The sequence below is a fragment of the Anser brachyrhynchus genome (assembly GCF_964034855.1).
Source record: "Anser brachyrhynchus genome assembly, chromosome: 10".
Taxonomy (NCBI): domain Eukaryota; kingdom Metazoa; phylum Chordata; class Aves; order Anseriformes; family Anatidae; genus Anser; species Anser brachyrhynchus.
This window is the reverse complement of record NC_137705.1, coordinates 6005172-6021403: the sequence shown is the minus strand read 5'-3', so window position 1 is coordinate 6021403 and position 16232 is coordinate 6005172. Positions and strand designations below refer to the sequence as shown.

Sequence of the window (16232 nt, the reverse complement as noted above, 5' to 3'; positions counted from 1 at the left end):
AGTGCTTATGGGGAAGTCTTTCAGATGAATCCTATAGCAAAAATAAAAGGTATTTAAGATACATTACCTAAAATAAAAGCACCTAACCAAAAATGTATTTGCTTACCCAAGACGTTCTACAGCATTCCAATTTATTTGATTTTTGTGCTCTGACCTAGAATACAATTCCAAGCTCATATGAAAGAAAACAGATACACAAAGATGACAATAATGAAACAGCATATCGGTCATCAATATAAGAAATAAACTTATTATATTTATTGACATACAACTGTTGTAATTGACAAAGCTGTAGCAGAAGTTCCTATCAAAAAGGAGCATCAGAAATACAACTAAGGGGTGGGCATTTGACAAACCAGCTCAGATACCAGTACATCTTACTAGACCGTATACTTGAAATATACCACATAACACACTGAAAATAAACAAACTCTTATTTACATTCGCTGGTAGTGCTGATGTAAAAAATAACTATTAGTAGAGTTGGTCTGACAAGAAACAAAAATTTAGATAAAGCGCAGTACATTGAACAGAGAGTTTACCACAAACATGAGTCACAAAACGCAAACATACGGAAATTACTCCTCTTTGTTCTGTACAAGATCAAATATTTCAAGTACGAAAGAAAATGGAAAGACTCATGGTAAGAGTGATTGTCGTTAAGGTCTGCCATCTCACGTCAAACCACGTATCCTCTTCTGTCCAAAGGCAACTAATGCCACAGAGCTAGGTGTATATTACAAAAAAGAGGATGAAGAATGTCCTTCCCAGGGAATATCCTCTTAGCTACTACAAACCAAGTATTTCAAACTTCTAAACCAGGAGCTGGCACCTAGACCATCTTATTTAAAAGCTGGAGAGGAACTTATCTTCCACCTGCATCCCAGATTGCTGACTTTAGACTGGTCTCAGCAGAGACAAGCAACTTCACCCAACACTGGACGTTTTGATCAAAGTGTCTATCTAGGCTTCTGAGATTTATTTATTTGCTAAGTCATGCAATTAATTTTATCCTTCAGGACAAAGCCTTGAATATTTTCCTGACAAAAACACTACCCATACTTTTCTCCACAGCATTTAGGAATTGCTTATTTCTTGTTAAAATGCGTATCAAAACACCGTAAACAATCTTAAGTACTGTTGTTTAAAATCTCCCACAGGTAGAGCAGAAGACCTTTCAAGAGTGAAGCTTCCCCCCGCCCCCTGTTTTTCCATATGAATGGGAACTCACTTGAACTGAGTTAGAAAAAAGGCACCACACTAACTCCAGTTCACAGTTAGAGGGCTTTAGGGCCCTAATTTACGTCTCAGAACAGACCACACAAGGCACCTGGCTCAGTAAAATGCAGTAGGCTTCAGTCTCATAAGAAGAGAGGAAAATAGAGACCACATTTCCAAGTTCTTTAATCAAAATGCTGTAGCCATTTTGATCAATAAACTGCAGGGACAATTTACTGTTTTCTACCACTGAACCGTGCACTCGTTTTTCAGAATGAGATCTGTCGCTGCAATTAAGGCTTATGTGATGCAAATTCCAATTAAAAAAAAAATAATTAAAAAAAATCATGAAATTGTAGAATTATACAGGTTGGGAAAGACCTTTAAGATCATCTAGTCCAACCTTTAGTCACGAAATACGCCACCACATCATTGTTTAGTAAAGCTAGGTAGCCCGTTCCGGATAATTCTGGCTACTCCTAACAGCTCTATGACTCATTGAAGCAAGGTGTTTATGTTAAATAGTTAGGTAATTGTCTTTGTATGCACAAGAAGAAAGTAGAAAAATTGGTGGCTTGGTTATAAAACCTATACTAAAGAAGTTAATATTATTAGAACTTCAACTGGTAAATTGTTTACAAAAATGAGACTCACACAAACAGTTGAGAGCATGGCCAAGAGTTTCAAAATTTTAAGTTCTATTTAAGTAAGCAAATTTAAAGCTTCCAAATAGTGAAACAGGCAACTTAAATGCCCGTATTAGTGAAAATCAAGTTGCTACCTTGAGTGAATAAATCTTGATAGCAAAGCCTGAAGTTAAATCCTATTTCAGAAAATCTTTGCCCAGCATTGCCTTAATATCGTTTTTCAATTACCCAGAAGAGCTTATTCAAAACTGAGCATTCTGTAGTCTCTGAAAGCACTAATCCGCCCTTAAGTCATGCTTACACCGAAGGAGAAGTGTATCAGCTCAATCCATAGGCAGTTTAGTGACATTTAAATAACAGCACACTTCAGCAATCAAACAATTGCTCCCTGCGCGCTCCTGCAAGCCAAGAAAACCAGTGCTGTGTTACACCTTCTACACCTTTCTGCCTCGTGCAGTTTTCCAACCCAAGCTGACATCAGTGTAGACTTCACTGCTCTCCCCTATGCTGCTCACACAGCTGTACAGCCCCTATAGCAGCCTGTAACATCCATGTATTTCTTGAAACAGAGAAGCCAAAGTGCTTGCTACTGTAAGGCTGCATTTTCCCATTTCTGCTCGGCAGCCCTGGGACCAGCAGCTCCTGCGCCCTCCCACCTGTGCCTGAAGAGGAGAAAATCCAGCAGTAGGCTTCCTTTGCTGCCCACTTTGCTCCGTGAACCAATGCCCCAGGCAAAGTAGAGAGCCATGGAAGGGATGCAGCAGGAGCATGGCACTGGGGACAGGAGGACGCTTTTTGAGAGCGGCCTGCCCTTGTCCCCAAGGAGCAGGGACATCACTTGCACCGCCTCCTGCAAGCCAAGTCTGGGAAGAACATGAAACTACATGCATGCCTCCTGAACTCAACTGCACGTCTCCTGAAGCAGTTACTCAAATTCACTGCACAGTTCATTGTAGAGAAGAGTAACACTTCAGAAAACCTATAGTTCAGACGTCTACGGTTTTAAACAGGATTTTTTATTGTTACATTAGGCGTTACTGTCATCATTTTAATCCTAGCTCATGCAATCAAAACAAAGCACTTAGTTAAATCTTCCCCTGAAGATTTCCACATAGTTCACGGAAAAGCCAATTTCTCTTGTCAAGTTGCAAGGTTCTTTTAATAGGAGCCGCTGCAAACCAGAGATAGGGAGGCAGGAATCACAGCGCATCCCAGCGTGAAACATCAAGATGGTGACAAACACCAAAGAAATAAAGGGAAGAGCTTTCCTGAATGAGTAACATCAAATTGAGAAACTGAAGCTATTTTAACTGAAAAGCTACAGAAGATATATTCAGTCACCCTATCTGTTTTAGTTACGGAAATCTACCTTTTCTTCCATCGCCGGGCAACAGTGATTATTCTAATGGGACGTAACGAGGCAAGGATATAAAGTACAGGTTACCTGCCTGTAGATAACAAGACTTGCCAGAAACTAATAAACACCAGCTGACTTCACTTGCCTGTTGAGAAACAGGCAGTCACCAATTACTAACAGAATGAGAATTTGTTTGTTTAATAATTATGCTAACTTATTGAAGTCTTATTAGACAGGTACACAGGCAGTATTGACAAGTTCCATAAAGCATTATAATGCGTGGCTGACTTACTTCAAAACAAATTAAAACAGAACGTACTGCATGCTATGTAAAGGAACAATGAAAGCCTGGTAGAGCGAATGGTCATGATCATCTCAGAAATGGGTACAATTCCAGGACTGTACGGACCTAAAAACCTCCTGCTGCAGCACAAAGCTTCATATGCATGGGAACTCGTGCCCTGAGATCCTGAACCTCGTGAGCCCAAGGGAGAGCACAGGGGAGGCACGCAAACTGCTGTGCTTTACAACCTCTTGCAGAGGCATTTTCTAACCCAAGTCTGCTCTAGCAGACTAGTTTCTGTTTGGGAAACCCCCTGCTATATACCATGAGCTCAGCACTACTGAGCTCTGTAGGGCACAGTTTGAAGGACACAGATTAGGCACTCCAAAGAATACAGTGCCTTGTGTTTTCCACACGATCACCTGTGGCACCTTTTTTTTTTTCCTGCTACTAATAAATTTCTAACCCACCTCCAGGAACAGTGTAGTGGAAGATTGTCCAGGTGCAGATGTAGTGCAGTGCAGTATGGCCCTGCAAACAAAAGGAACTACTCAGCTTCCAAACCAATTCCTCCGGGGGGGAGGGGGGGGGCGCGCAGAGGGGGAAGGCATGTGTAGTTTCTCCTTAAGAATATGATGCAAATAGTTCCTAAATTAATAAAATATTATTTGCTTGTAGTGACTTTTTTCTTGAGTGAAAAACCAGTATCTGTCAATCTGTAATCATTTAATCACACACAGGAGGAACATCAGGAGTGTGTCCATCAGTTCCGAAGTGGCTGCCTGCTGTCAAGGCTTTCTTTACCATATCCAGCTCCTTCCTTCAAACCCACCTCCTGAATCTTTCCACAGCAGCCCCAACCCAGAACAGAATTGTTTTGCTGCGCTCTAACATATGCCACAAATAGAGACGGACTCCAAAAAACAGCACCAAACTAGCTCACGTATTATTCACCATTTTGAAACTTGGACTTATAAAGCCAAATGGATTGGATCTGAAAAGGAAAAGTTCCTGGGTAAGTACTATTCCATTTTACCTGAGTCATAACAATATATACATAAAAAGGAAGTCCTCTTGTTTTAGAGGCATCTCAGTTATGTCCTGAATATCTCACAGTATTGCAGACAAAATGGCAAGGTATATTTAAGCTCTGCCAGCCTTTAAGTAAATGCATTCTGGGCTGGAAAAAAAACCCTAAATGGTTATTTTAACAAGACCATAATATCTCCCTCAATAGTTGTCCTGAATGTTCCTGATAGCTCTCTACTAAAAGAAACCTTTTTAGTCCAAAGGTTCCCAAACATTTTTCTCTATACCCTTCTGTCTTATGTTCTTTTGATTTTTACCTTGCATGCCTTTTTGTCCTTTTATAATCGCCCACTGCAAACTGAACGATCCCAAGCTTAACTTCTGCGTTGCCTCAGAAATGCCGCAGCACAGTGTGGTGTTCCTACACTGCACAGCTCATTTGGGCCATTAGCCCAAGAAAGAAAGAAACTACACAATTCTGCTCCAATGTGCCTTTAAATCACATTTATAAACTCAGCTTTCTGATTTATCCCTCTGTTTACTTCTCATGCAAGGAAGCAGAGACAAGAATGAACTTGAAGCAAGTCCTTCACTCATTGCAGATTTAAAGCCTCCAGTAATGATTATACTTTATAGACTTATTTGCGGCTTGCTTACACACAGGGATTTTGACAGCTATTCTGTAAATACACTCTCCCACCTACTAAGCTCCATTGTAAACTACCAGGAACATGCACAGGGTCAGACTTGAGCTCCTTCTGTCACCGTTGTTCTCCTTATCTCAGAAAACCAGAATCTGAGCCCACATCCTTGTGCACTACAAGACAGATTTTAGCAGCTACCACCTGGACAATCATTCTGCATGTCTGGGGATATGGTTTTTTGAGGACTGCAGTACTCAGAAATACCAAAGGAGATGACAGAAAGGATGTCTTCTTAAGCAGTCGGACCCTGACCTCACTGCTCCATTTCCCGTACTTTGCCAGCCTGTTCATCAGTTGTTCCAGTGAGGCAGCCACAGGTTCACCTCTGAATTAAGGAGGACACAGTCAAATCCTTGACAATCCCGCACCACGACACAAGGGAGCATCAAGGCCTCTATTTACATACAAACACAAAAATAGAAGTTGCAGCAAATTAAGTGACAGCATATTTTAGACACGAGTTCTCCAATGCGTCCTGCTTGGCATTTAAAGGCTGACTGAGCAGAGCTGAGTATGCTCAAACCCCACCAAAGTTCAGCTGAGCAGTGAATCATTAACAACGTCTGAAAATACAGCCTAAATATGGCAGGCTCCTTATTCTACGAGATTACACAAACACTTTCGGGTTTGAATTACACATTTAAGGCCACAGAAGAAGCAGGATGTCAACAACACAAAGCCCACAGACCAGTCAAAGGGGCAAACAGCTGTGCACTAGGTAGGGAACATGCCCCCTGCTGACTTCAGAAAACATTTGAAAAAAGCCTCTTGAATTCTTTAACCAAACTTTGTACATCCATGTATGCAAAAGACAAGCAGACGCTTTGCATTTCTGGAATCAATTTTCAGAGCCTTTGCTTGGGTAAAAGAACCAAGAATATGAACTCACAGACTCAATTTCTCCTTTTGCCAACGTACTAGCTATCAATAGCATTGTTTTGCATTACTAATTAATTTTAGTCAAATTATGCCAATTTTGCTTATTTAAAACTTCAAAGCTTTCAGAGAAGCATTCATTCCAGACCTGAAAAATAAGGGCTTTGAAGTATCTGATGAAAATAAACTTACTGCCATATACCACTGGGTGATCAGTTGCAAAACATCCTGGAAAATACTAACTACCTTTGCAAATGAAATAACTCTAGGTGATGTGCATTACTTATCCAGAAAGGGAAGCACGCTACCTTCTCCACATAAATCAGAAATATTCATTTATTTTGAATATCTTAAGGGGAAATTTAATATTTCTGCTCTCACCTTATGAAGTGTTTAACTCCCTAATTTTTTACAAGTTTTAAATTATATTTGAATGCAACTATGAAGAGGTGCTTTACATATTAAATATAACTAAGAAAAAATAACTCAAAATATTTTACCAGCAACCATGAGATATAAGGATATATGCATTTTTTGTACATCTCCTCCTAATTAAGCTTCCTGAATAATTAGGAAACTCAAAGCATGGCCAATAGGTTGATCAGAAACGTTTCTGAACTCCTGACTCAAGTAATCATATCCATCAAAAAAGCTTTTCACGCCTTCTGTGCCCTGGAAGAATACTTTCTCATGCATTAGGAGTCGCTGATATTTTAAGGAAAACACCAATAAGGTGTCAGTTTAGACAGTCTGAGCTCTACTTCTCCTCATTGAGAAGCAAATACGAAACATAATCACAGTTTTTGTTCCAGCTCTTCGATACTTGCAGCCAAATCATCGTAATTTCCATGCTACCTAATTATGTCATCATAGAAGATTATGACTTTGAGCGCTAAGCAGCGTAACACTCCCAAGCAATAAACATGCAAATGTCCACAATGGTAGAAAAAGAAATATAAAAGTGTCTATACAAACAGATTCACTGCATGCCTAAGTCATACCTTGTTTAGCAAACTAATGCAGAATGATCCGTAACAATTTCTAACCTGGAAGCACCAAAAAAATGACTGGTACACAGGTTTTGTTTAAATCAGAATGCTTCACCTTTTATTGTTAAAAAAAAAAAAACCAACTTGATTTTAATTAGACGGCTTGACTTAGACTGATATGAAGGAAATGTAAAGGAACAAACATGCAAGAGGAAGACAGCCTTCTGGCTGCTGGGGCACAGCTGCAGAGAAAGCAGAACCTGTCACAGAATAATGAATGAAAGTATGTTTTTTAATAGAAAACCAAAGGTTATGAGCATTTTTCCTTACTTTGCAGGTCACTTTTTTTTTATTAATATTTTTTCATTATTCACACTGGAAATTCACCTTGCTGTCATCCTCAAATCTCAAAGCAAGTTTGGGACACCACGGGCAGCATTATCTCTTCATCATCAAAGACTCTGACCTTAAAGCGTATTTCTACATTTCTTACACCGCTGATCAAACAATCCAGGCAACTGAAAGTCTATTTTAAGTCATCTTTAAAACAAAGCCATCTCTGATTTCTTGCCTTCTGGAAATGCAGGCGCATTCATCGCCTGCGCTTGGCCATTTGGAATGATTGAGACTTTCAGACATGGGGAAGCGCAGCATACAATAAAAGCTAATCAGCGAGCCGAGGGAGTAGGGGAGAGCAATCCTTCATCAGAGGCATGTTCGTCGAGTAGCTCTTTAAAAACACGGCCTACCTGCAAGCTGATAGCATTAATCAGGCACTAAGCGACGGAGGTCACCAGCAAAGCCAACGTCGACCCAACGTGGCTGCTCGTAACAGAAAGCAAAGTAATGAACATAGCATTCAGAAATCCAGTCTGCAACCGGCCAGGAGACCCCCAGAGAGCCTTCTGCACGAGGGGATGAGGAGAGACATGCCAATTTCGTGGCGTCAGCAACTCCCACCTCCTCCTCCCAACCCCAGGCTTCTCCACGACACAATGCTAAGCAAGACATCCCCTGGCTCCATCTCAAATCTCCAGCTGCTAAGCAGTGGTCTTGCAATGCCCCAGCCACTAACACCAGCCTGCCCCACTAATCCCGACCCACAGGCTCTCAGCTGGGTCCCACACATCCCATGCGTTCTTTACCTCATCTTCCACACCATGTTCAAAGCAAGCTCTAAATGCCAGTTCCTCTAAATTTATGGCATCGCTGTAGACTATTTCAATCTGAGCCATCTAACTGAAAAAAAAATCCAGACCGAAACTCTGCATGAAAGAAACTCAATTAAATACATCCATTGTTTCCCATGTGTTTGGAGTGGCAGAGTTGAAGAAGCCAAATAGTTTAAGTGCAAATAAATTTCTCATGCCATCTTCAGACCTTAAAAAGCTAAGCAAGTAAGCTGCTGATAGTAAGAAGTACTCTGTTGCTTTTAATAGCACTTTCATCTATATTTTTCATAGACAGAAATCTGTATCTTATCTTACCTATCACTTATCTATAATTTGCATATGTAATCTTTCCCATAACTGTAATTTCCCAGATGCTTTCATACCAATATTATATAGGAGCAACTTTTTGTTGTTGTTGCAAGGCAGTAACTGCTTTCCTGGCTGCCACTAAATAAGGAGCTGTCAAATCAAACTGTTCCTTTGCCCATGGATCCCTCAGAGGAAGATCTCAGAAAAGCGAGATGTGAAAGGTTCAACTAGTAATTTGTGCTTGGTTTTTAGTTTGCAGCTCCAGATTTTTTAGTCAAAAGTCTTGAAGAAGCAGACAATCCTACCAAACATAACCAGGAAGTCTCCCTTAACTCTTCATTCCTTGCAATTCCTACAAAACTTCAGCATCTCAGAAAGAATTTAGGTGCATGAGTTTGGCTCCAAAGCAACGTAACTACAGTAAGAGTGATTCTCTCTCCTCCTGACACAAATTGAGACTATTGCTCATTGCTTATAGTCCTCAGAGTCCATCTACTCCTGTAATACCTTGCCATTTTTCTTCTTTCCCAGTTACTGCTCCTGTGAGTTTGCTTATTGCTCCACAAGTATTCTAAATGCACACCGTACGAATGGGTGTTTAAAGTTTCTGCTACTGATGCTCTCAAAATATCTATCCATTTTCAGACAAATGAAACCCTTCCATTTATAGTGTAATCAAACAAACAAAACTCTTGCTCCGAACTGAATTAATGCCCACTGAATCCTGAAGGTCAGTATTCTGTCTTTTCCGCCTTAAGACAAACAACCAGATTATTAACTCAAAATGACCAGAAGCTTTATAAAATGAGTGAGATGTTCACTCTACAAAGCCATAAAGCACACTGCAAAGCTGTACATTAATAATGTCTCTTGTACAAACTAATTTAACTGATAAAGACATGCACGTAACCCTTGGTCCCTCACTTGTAAACACCACAAATCTACACCTTTTTATTACAAAAAGCAGAAAACAAAAATCTAAATCATTAATTATAGAAAGATACAAATTATAGAGGCAAATTTAAACTACTTTTGCTCCCCAGGGCCAATCAATAAAGCACCACTGCACAAATCAGAGACAAACAGGATGGACTGAAATTGATCTGTCACCAAGCACTAATGTGCAAGGTAAATCAGTTACAATGAATAATAATGAAGCACTCACAAAATATTAAAAAGGTACTTTTCTTAAATGTAACTTTTCAAGTGAAACAGCCCAACCCACATTTGTCCCCAGTAGGGACAGCGCCTTGAGCTTTATGAGTTTGGCTCCTAAGCTTATACGCTAATCAGATCATTACAGAACTAAAACAAAAGGTAATTCAATTTTGGAATTCAGACTCTTGTAGTCTAGGAAACTTATGAGCAGGCAGAAAGAGACCAGGAAGAAAAAAATCATGGGCAAATTCATGAGCAAAAAATCTGCTCAACAAACCGGCTCCTTTTAGATAAAAGCAATACTGAAAAATTCTCATTTACTAAGTGTATTGTGTGCTATCGGTATATTTTAACTGAGGATTAAACAAGCGTTGTGACAAGTAAGTCAATAATTCCTATTTTCCAATTCCCTCAAAATCAGCATTTAGCCATTAATCATACAAGAACATCACTATCAGCTCGGTGTCACAAACAATCAAAGACACACACAGAAACACAAGCATTTGGTTCTTATTTTCGTATTTCCATTACCATATCAGCGTAGGGCTTTGGCTTACAATTTAGAATCTGTTCTAAGTAACATCCAAACAATGGAGACTTGAACAGCATCTATTCACCAGCACAGCATACTACTGCTGCTAAAGACTTCTTCACAATACTTAATCTCAACTTCTCCATGTAGTTTGACGCCTATACCTACTGTGTTATCTAGTTAAACTAAGATCAATAGCTCACCATTAATTACGGATCAATGTTTAATTACCATTCTCCAAGTTACTGTCATAATCAGCTGCAGCGATAACATGATTTCTGTCTGTGTCCTGTATTTTATTAAAATGCTGAGGTGGAAGATGAGCATACAGCTCTGATACACAGATGGCTAGAAACTGGCTTCCTCAGGAGAGAAAATTAAAGAAGGGAATTTTCTGAACAAAATCCTTAGGGTATATGCTCAAAGCTGCATATTATAGTCTCAAACATGCATGGAAAGATTGGACTGTCTGAGGCAATAATGAGCTGAGCTAGTCATTACTCATTGCAGTCCACTGCAACAAAAAGAATAAATCAGTAGGGGTTAAGTAATCCCAGAACTCTACCTGTGAGCCTCCAAGACCAGCGCAGGAATCATATCTCTAGGCGCTAAATTTCCAACTTTTGCTGAAAACGAACACTCAAAACAAGAGAGAGGGAAATATATTGGAAAAGTGATCTACTTTTAGGAACACTGAATGTTTGGTTTCTTAACACTCATCTCACTCTTCTCTATTCCCAAAGAATTTCATCATCTTCCTGCATTCCTCGTAGCAACCTTATTGTTTAAGACAAAATATATATAAAAAAAAGAACCGCCACACAGACAATATTCCAGAGAAAGAGAAGAATAGGAAGAAAGAAGAAAACCAGACACCTACAAAGGAAACAGAGTTTGTCTAGTGACACTTAACTAGTACCTGAGGAGGCCAATCAATGAAAAAGTACTTGCTTTTATAGCAAAAACTTTAATTAATCCTAAATATACCCAAGCGCAGTAAGGAGTATCTTTAGATGAACTGGTTGGGAGTTCAGATGGAAGGTAGGGAGGAAGGATTTACTTATCCACAGCCACGTTTAAGAACATAGCTGTCCCAGCTAATTCTCAACCCAATGTCATTTTCATGAAGCCTGTCCCTTTTTATCTAATTAGCCCTATCCCCTGAATATATTTAGATGAAGTGCAAAGTTACTTAAAAAATGATAAATTAAACCAGTGTTAACATTACATTTACATTTTTCATTTCCATCCCCAAGAAGGTTTCAATAACCACGTGTTTAACAGAAGAGCCAGGTAGAAGCAGGCCAAACTTCTGTTCTGCTTTGGCATTACAGTTTTGCCTACAGTTTGAAGAGGACTTTGCAGATGTTTTTCTTATACATACTTGAACCAAACACCTAACCATTTGTGAAAGTCTGAGGGTCACGTACTGCTGCCTCTGAATGTAAAGCCTTAAAAATTACAGCAAAGTTGTCAACCAAGTAAAGGCGAATAGAAAAACAGGCTGAACTTGAACTTTCAAGCAACTTCTAACAACTTAACAAATACAGGAAGAGAGCAAGAATACTGGCACTGGAGTAGCTTCTAAAGTCATGAACTGCAAGTTACTTCAATAATATTTTCCGTTGCATGGAAGATCATTAACTTTACTTACTGCTGATACCTTCATAACAAAGACGGAACTTCCTCTGTTCAGCATTAACGAGGCTTCATGGGTTTTCAAGTTTAAGAACTGAAGGCATCTGCAGTGAATTACTTTCTCTATTTTTAACCTATAGAGAATTCAGCAGATTTTAAAACAGGAATATTGTTCCATCCTATCTTTTTATTTCATTTTCGTATTTTCAACATCCGTGAAATTTGGAAATGTTACGGTAGCACAGAGGACGGTTTTGAAGACTAGGATAGGGTTGCACAATGCTGGCTGTATCCGCTCACTATACTAGAAAACTGGAGTTACCTTAAGCATTTTGTTATGATTCTGATTTAATTGTTTCTTATTTATATTCATCGCTGAAATCCACTGCATCTGAAGCTATTTTGAAAACACAGCATTCTCCCAAAGGGCCCAATCCAACTCCCATTCAAATAAACAGCCTTCAATGGAGCCTATTTGTTGCTAGCCAACAAGATTGAATTCTGCTGCAGAGTGGTCCCTGGAGCGTTTGTCACAGCTCTTTACAAATATTGCTCCAGTAAGAGCAGGTCTAAATACGCTTGTCCACATGCACTGCAGACAACTGAAATCTATCTTTTATCTTCTTGAAACACTTGGTCAGATTTAAACTCCAAGAGCACAAAGAATTGAACCTATCAAGAATATAAAAAGTAAAACGGAGTAAAAAAAAGAAAAGTTAACAGTTATAAAATGGTAAAATGCCAAAGGCAAAGCCGAAAGATGATAAAATGTTTCATTTGATAGGATCAAGTATCATTTATTCTACTCTAAATATAAAGTTACACAGAAAAATGTTTGTTCATGTCAGTTACTACAACAGCATACAACCGAACTTCTCAAAACTTAGTTTCATTATAACTATGTGCAGCATCAACAGTTTTGAAATAAGTAATTTTGCAACAAAGTGTGCAAACACCATGCCAATAATAAGTCATCAGGCTTATGAGGAAAGATTTTAAATCTCACCAGGCATCTACTCACACAGGGTTATGAGAACAGAGGGCACTGGATTAGAAACAAAACTGATCCGCAAATCTATACTGCGAATCAAGGCAATACTGTCTTGCCTCAGTATGCAAAAAGAACATGACCATCTCCTGGCACCAGCTCACCAACAATTGACTAAGCAAATGCACAACTTGTCACACAACTGGAGCTTGGAAAATGTGAAATAAAGTACGCGCTCACAGAAGAAACACTTAAAAGTTTAAGCCTGTTATTTCTTGCTGATACCCTTGCTGTATGGAGGACCGTTAACTGTGAAAAGAACACTGTGATAGGCCTTAAGGACAAAACAATTAATCTGTTTACCATAAAACTGCAGAAAAGTATTGGTGTAATAAGCTTTCTACAGGAAAAATGTTTTACTTTGAAATTAAGAAAACAATTTGTTGTCATACAGTATTAACTGTGTTTTTGAAAACAGTTTAATTGGAAAGCATAGATCTTGGTAGATGCTCTTATTATCTGACAAAATTCAGAAACAATAAAATGTCATTTATAATACGAGGTCAATAGCTCTGTTTCATAAGTAACACACAAAAACTTTTAAAAGGTTGGCCACCTTAGTATCTTACTGATCTTGAGAATCTGAGCTGATATGCCCTACAAAGGCACTCTGATCACAGCCCTACAGAAACAGTGAGGACGCATACAAAACCAGAGAGGTTACCTCCGGGTTCCTTACTGGGTTCTGACTTCAGTCAGAGGCACCAAAGTAGTCATGGCAGAAACCTATCTTCAACCATGTAATGCAGGAGCACCAAACACATTGTTGGGACTGACAGGATTGCTAATCAGTGCAAACAGATTTAAATGTATATATACAAGCATTTACGTGTTTGTATACATACTTAGGTGTATGAATACACACACACACTCCATGTGTATACGCATATAAACAAAATGGACCTGCACTAAATCAGCTAGTCAATTGCACTGAATCGCCAAACACTCCACCCACCGTTGGAAAAGGAGAGCTGGGCATGAAAGATTTCAGACTTAAAACCGAGCTGGCTAACTTCCCTTGGGTTAAAAGATAATCCACACAAAGGAAGATGCACATCAGGAGTTATGCTCAACCCCCGCACAGAGCTTTATCTGACAGCTGCCCCACGCCAGCAGACACGAGCACCCCAGCAGCGGCACCCGTGGAGCAGAGCTGGCTAGGAATGAGCTCTGCTCGCTCAAGAGGCTTTTGCTTTCGGGAAAACGCTTACACTCAGGAGCGTGGACCCGAGTAAACTCTTGTGCAGCTGCTGATCTGATAAAGGGACAAAATAAAGAGGCTGGTTGCCAAAGGCACCAGAGCTATCTCAAATGTACGTTATCTCATTTTATCTTCAGCATTTCTGCTGTTCCGCGGTCACGGTGAATAAAGAACTCCTGCCACCGCTCAGAGGAGCTCCCTCCTTCACGCCCTACCGGGAGGGCCGCTCACCCCAGACCCCGAGGACGGCCGAGCACCCGCCTGTGGCCACCCAGGCAAAGCCCGTGCCAGCCCAGCAGCACACCCCGCGGCGATGCTGCCACCTGAGGGGCACCGCCACGTGTTTTGATACACGATGTATTCCAGGCATGGTGTCACCTACTCCAGCTGCTAATATACTTAAATTAGTTTTAATTTTAAGGAAGGGGAAGGGAATATTCCGCAGCAGTGCTAAGCAACGATTAAAAGGATTACGTTAAGCAGCATTGATACACTCTAAACTTGCGTTATGGAAAGCGAAAGTACCTCCTAAATTCCCAGGACCAACAGGCCACACTAGAGCCTTCCAAAGACCGTCTGAAGGAAACAGCCCTGATCTGATACCCTCATCTGCCCAAGGAGCGGGGTGGCATGGGGCCACCTCGCCCTACCAAGGAGGGGATTGCCATGGCCACAGCCCCGCTACCAGCCCTTTGCCCCAACTCCGTAGGGCATGTTCCAGAGAGGGGGACTTATTTGTTTATTTCCAGCCCTACAGACACAGCGTGGATTCAGGCTCAGCACATCTGGCAGCCAAAACCTGACCAGCAGCAGCCTGGGGAGCGCGAAGGAGGAAAGCAAAGGTCTCCTGCTCCCGCCGGCCACCAACGGGCGCTCGCTTGGCAGAGCCCCGCTCCGACGGGGAGGCTGCGAGGTGCAGCCCCCGCCGGGCACCGAGGAGAAGCAGCTTCTGTGGCCGGCGAGCAGCGGCTGGAGGGACGGGGAGCACGGCGCTTTCCGCAGAGGCTTCCAGCGCGCCGGGTGCGGTGCCCGCCGCCCTCCCTCGGCGCCCCGGGGCCGGCCTCACTCACCGGGAAGCCGCCCCGCAGGCGGGCGGATCGCAGGGCCAGGTCCCGCAGCACAGCCCCCGCCTGCTTGGCCAGGGGAGCCGCCATCTTAAGCCGCGCAGCGTGCCCGCCCGGCCGCCGCTGTCTCCGCCCTGTCTCGGGCCCCGGGCGGAAGCTCGGCTCGGCCCCGGGGCGCCTCACGGCTGCGGAGGGGCGGAGAGGGGCCGGGCGGGGCGCGGGATGCGGGGCTGGGTGCCCGCGGGCCACGGGGACAGGGGGCGACAGGGGCGGGGGGCCGTGAGGAGACGCGGGGAGGGAGGGAGGGAGGAAGACATCTTGGTGCTTGGCAGCTTGGGAGTAGCGGTGCGGGGCCGGAGCGGGAGGTTGGAGGAGGAGAAAGAAGAAGGAGAAGAAAGAGAAAAAGGAGGATGGAGAAGTAGAGAAGGCAGTGGCTGAGAGCGATGGGCAGCTGGGTAGTGTGGGCTGATACTCAGTTGCAAGTGGTCACCTGCTGAGGTACTGCACTGTCTGCTCCCCTTCTTTCATGATTAAAAGCACTTTAAAAAGATTAATGGGGAATGGTAAATTAACTTATGCTAATAAGCCCTAATAGACCCTGCTGCGATCCAGCTGACTCTTAGTAGGTACTTTGGTCAGAACTCCAAGAGGTGCCTCAGTTCCTTCTTCACCCACGGGTAAAACCTGTTCGTTAACGCCGAAGCTGAGGTACTGAATTCTGGACCTCCTGGAGGACAGTCCATAAAATCGGAGCCCTGGTAGCTTGCGTCTCATCATCTGGCTATAAAATCTAACACAGAACAGCTCCCAGGCGGAGCTGTGGTTTCATGAAAGTGAGTCCCAGCAGACAAGTTTGGAAAAATACCTCATTGTCATCGGTTTGGAAAGACACGGGGGCTGGTATGGACACAGGTGTAGCATGTCAAACAAGCTCATGAGTCAAATGGCCTTGTCTGTATCTGCTTCTAGTTAATCCACACTCTGGATAATCCATCCATAAGTAATGC

The 16232-nt window shown here is 41.9% G+C and overlaps 1 protein-coding gene across 1 annotated transcript in view; it reads right to left on the bottom strand.

Moving 5' to 3' along the window:
* Positions 1-15417, bottom strand: part of SUCLG2 (succinate-CoA ligase GDP-forming subunit beta) — a 114184-nt gene extending 98767 nt beyond the window's left edge. Inside the window, exon 1 of the mRNA XM_080605929.1 lies at positions 15232-15417. Within this exon, the coding sequence (XP_080462055.1) occupies positions 15232-15315 (84 nt within the window). The 5' untranslated portion in view covers positions 15316-15417. The remainder of the gene's footprint in view (positions 1-15231) is intronic.
* Between the last annotated feature and the right edge of the window lie 815 nt (positions 15418-16232).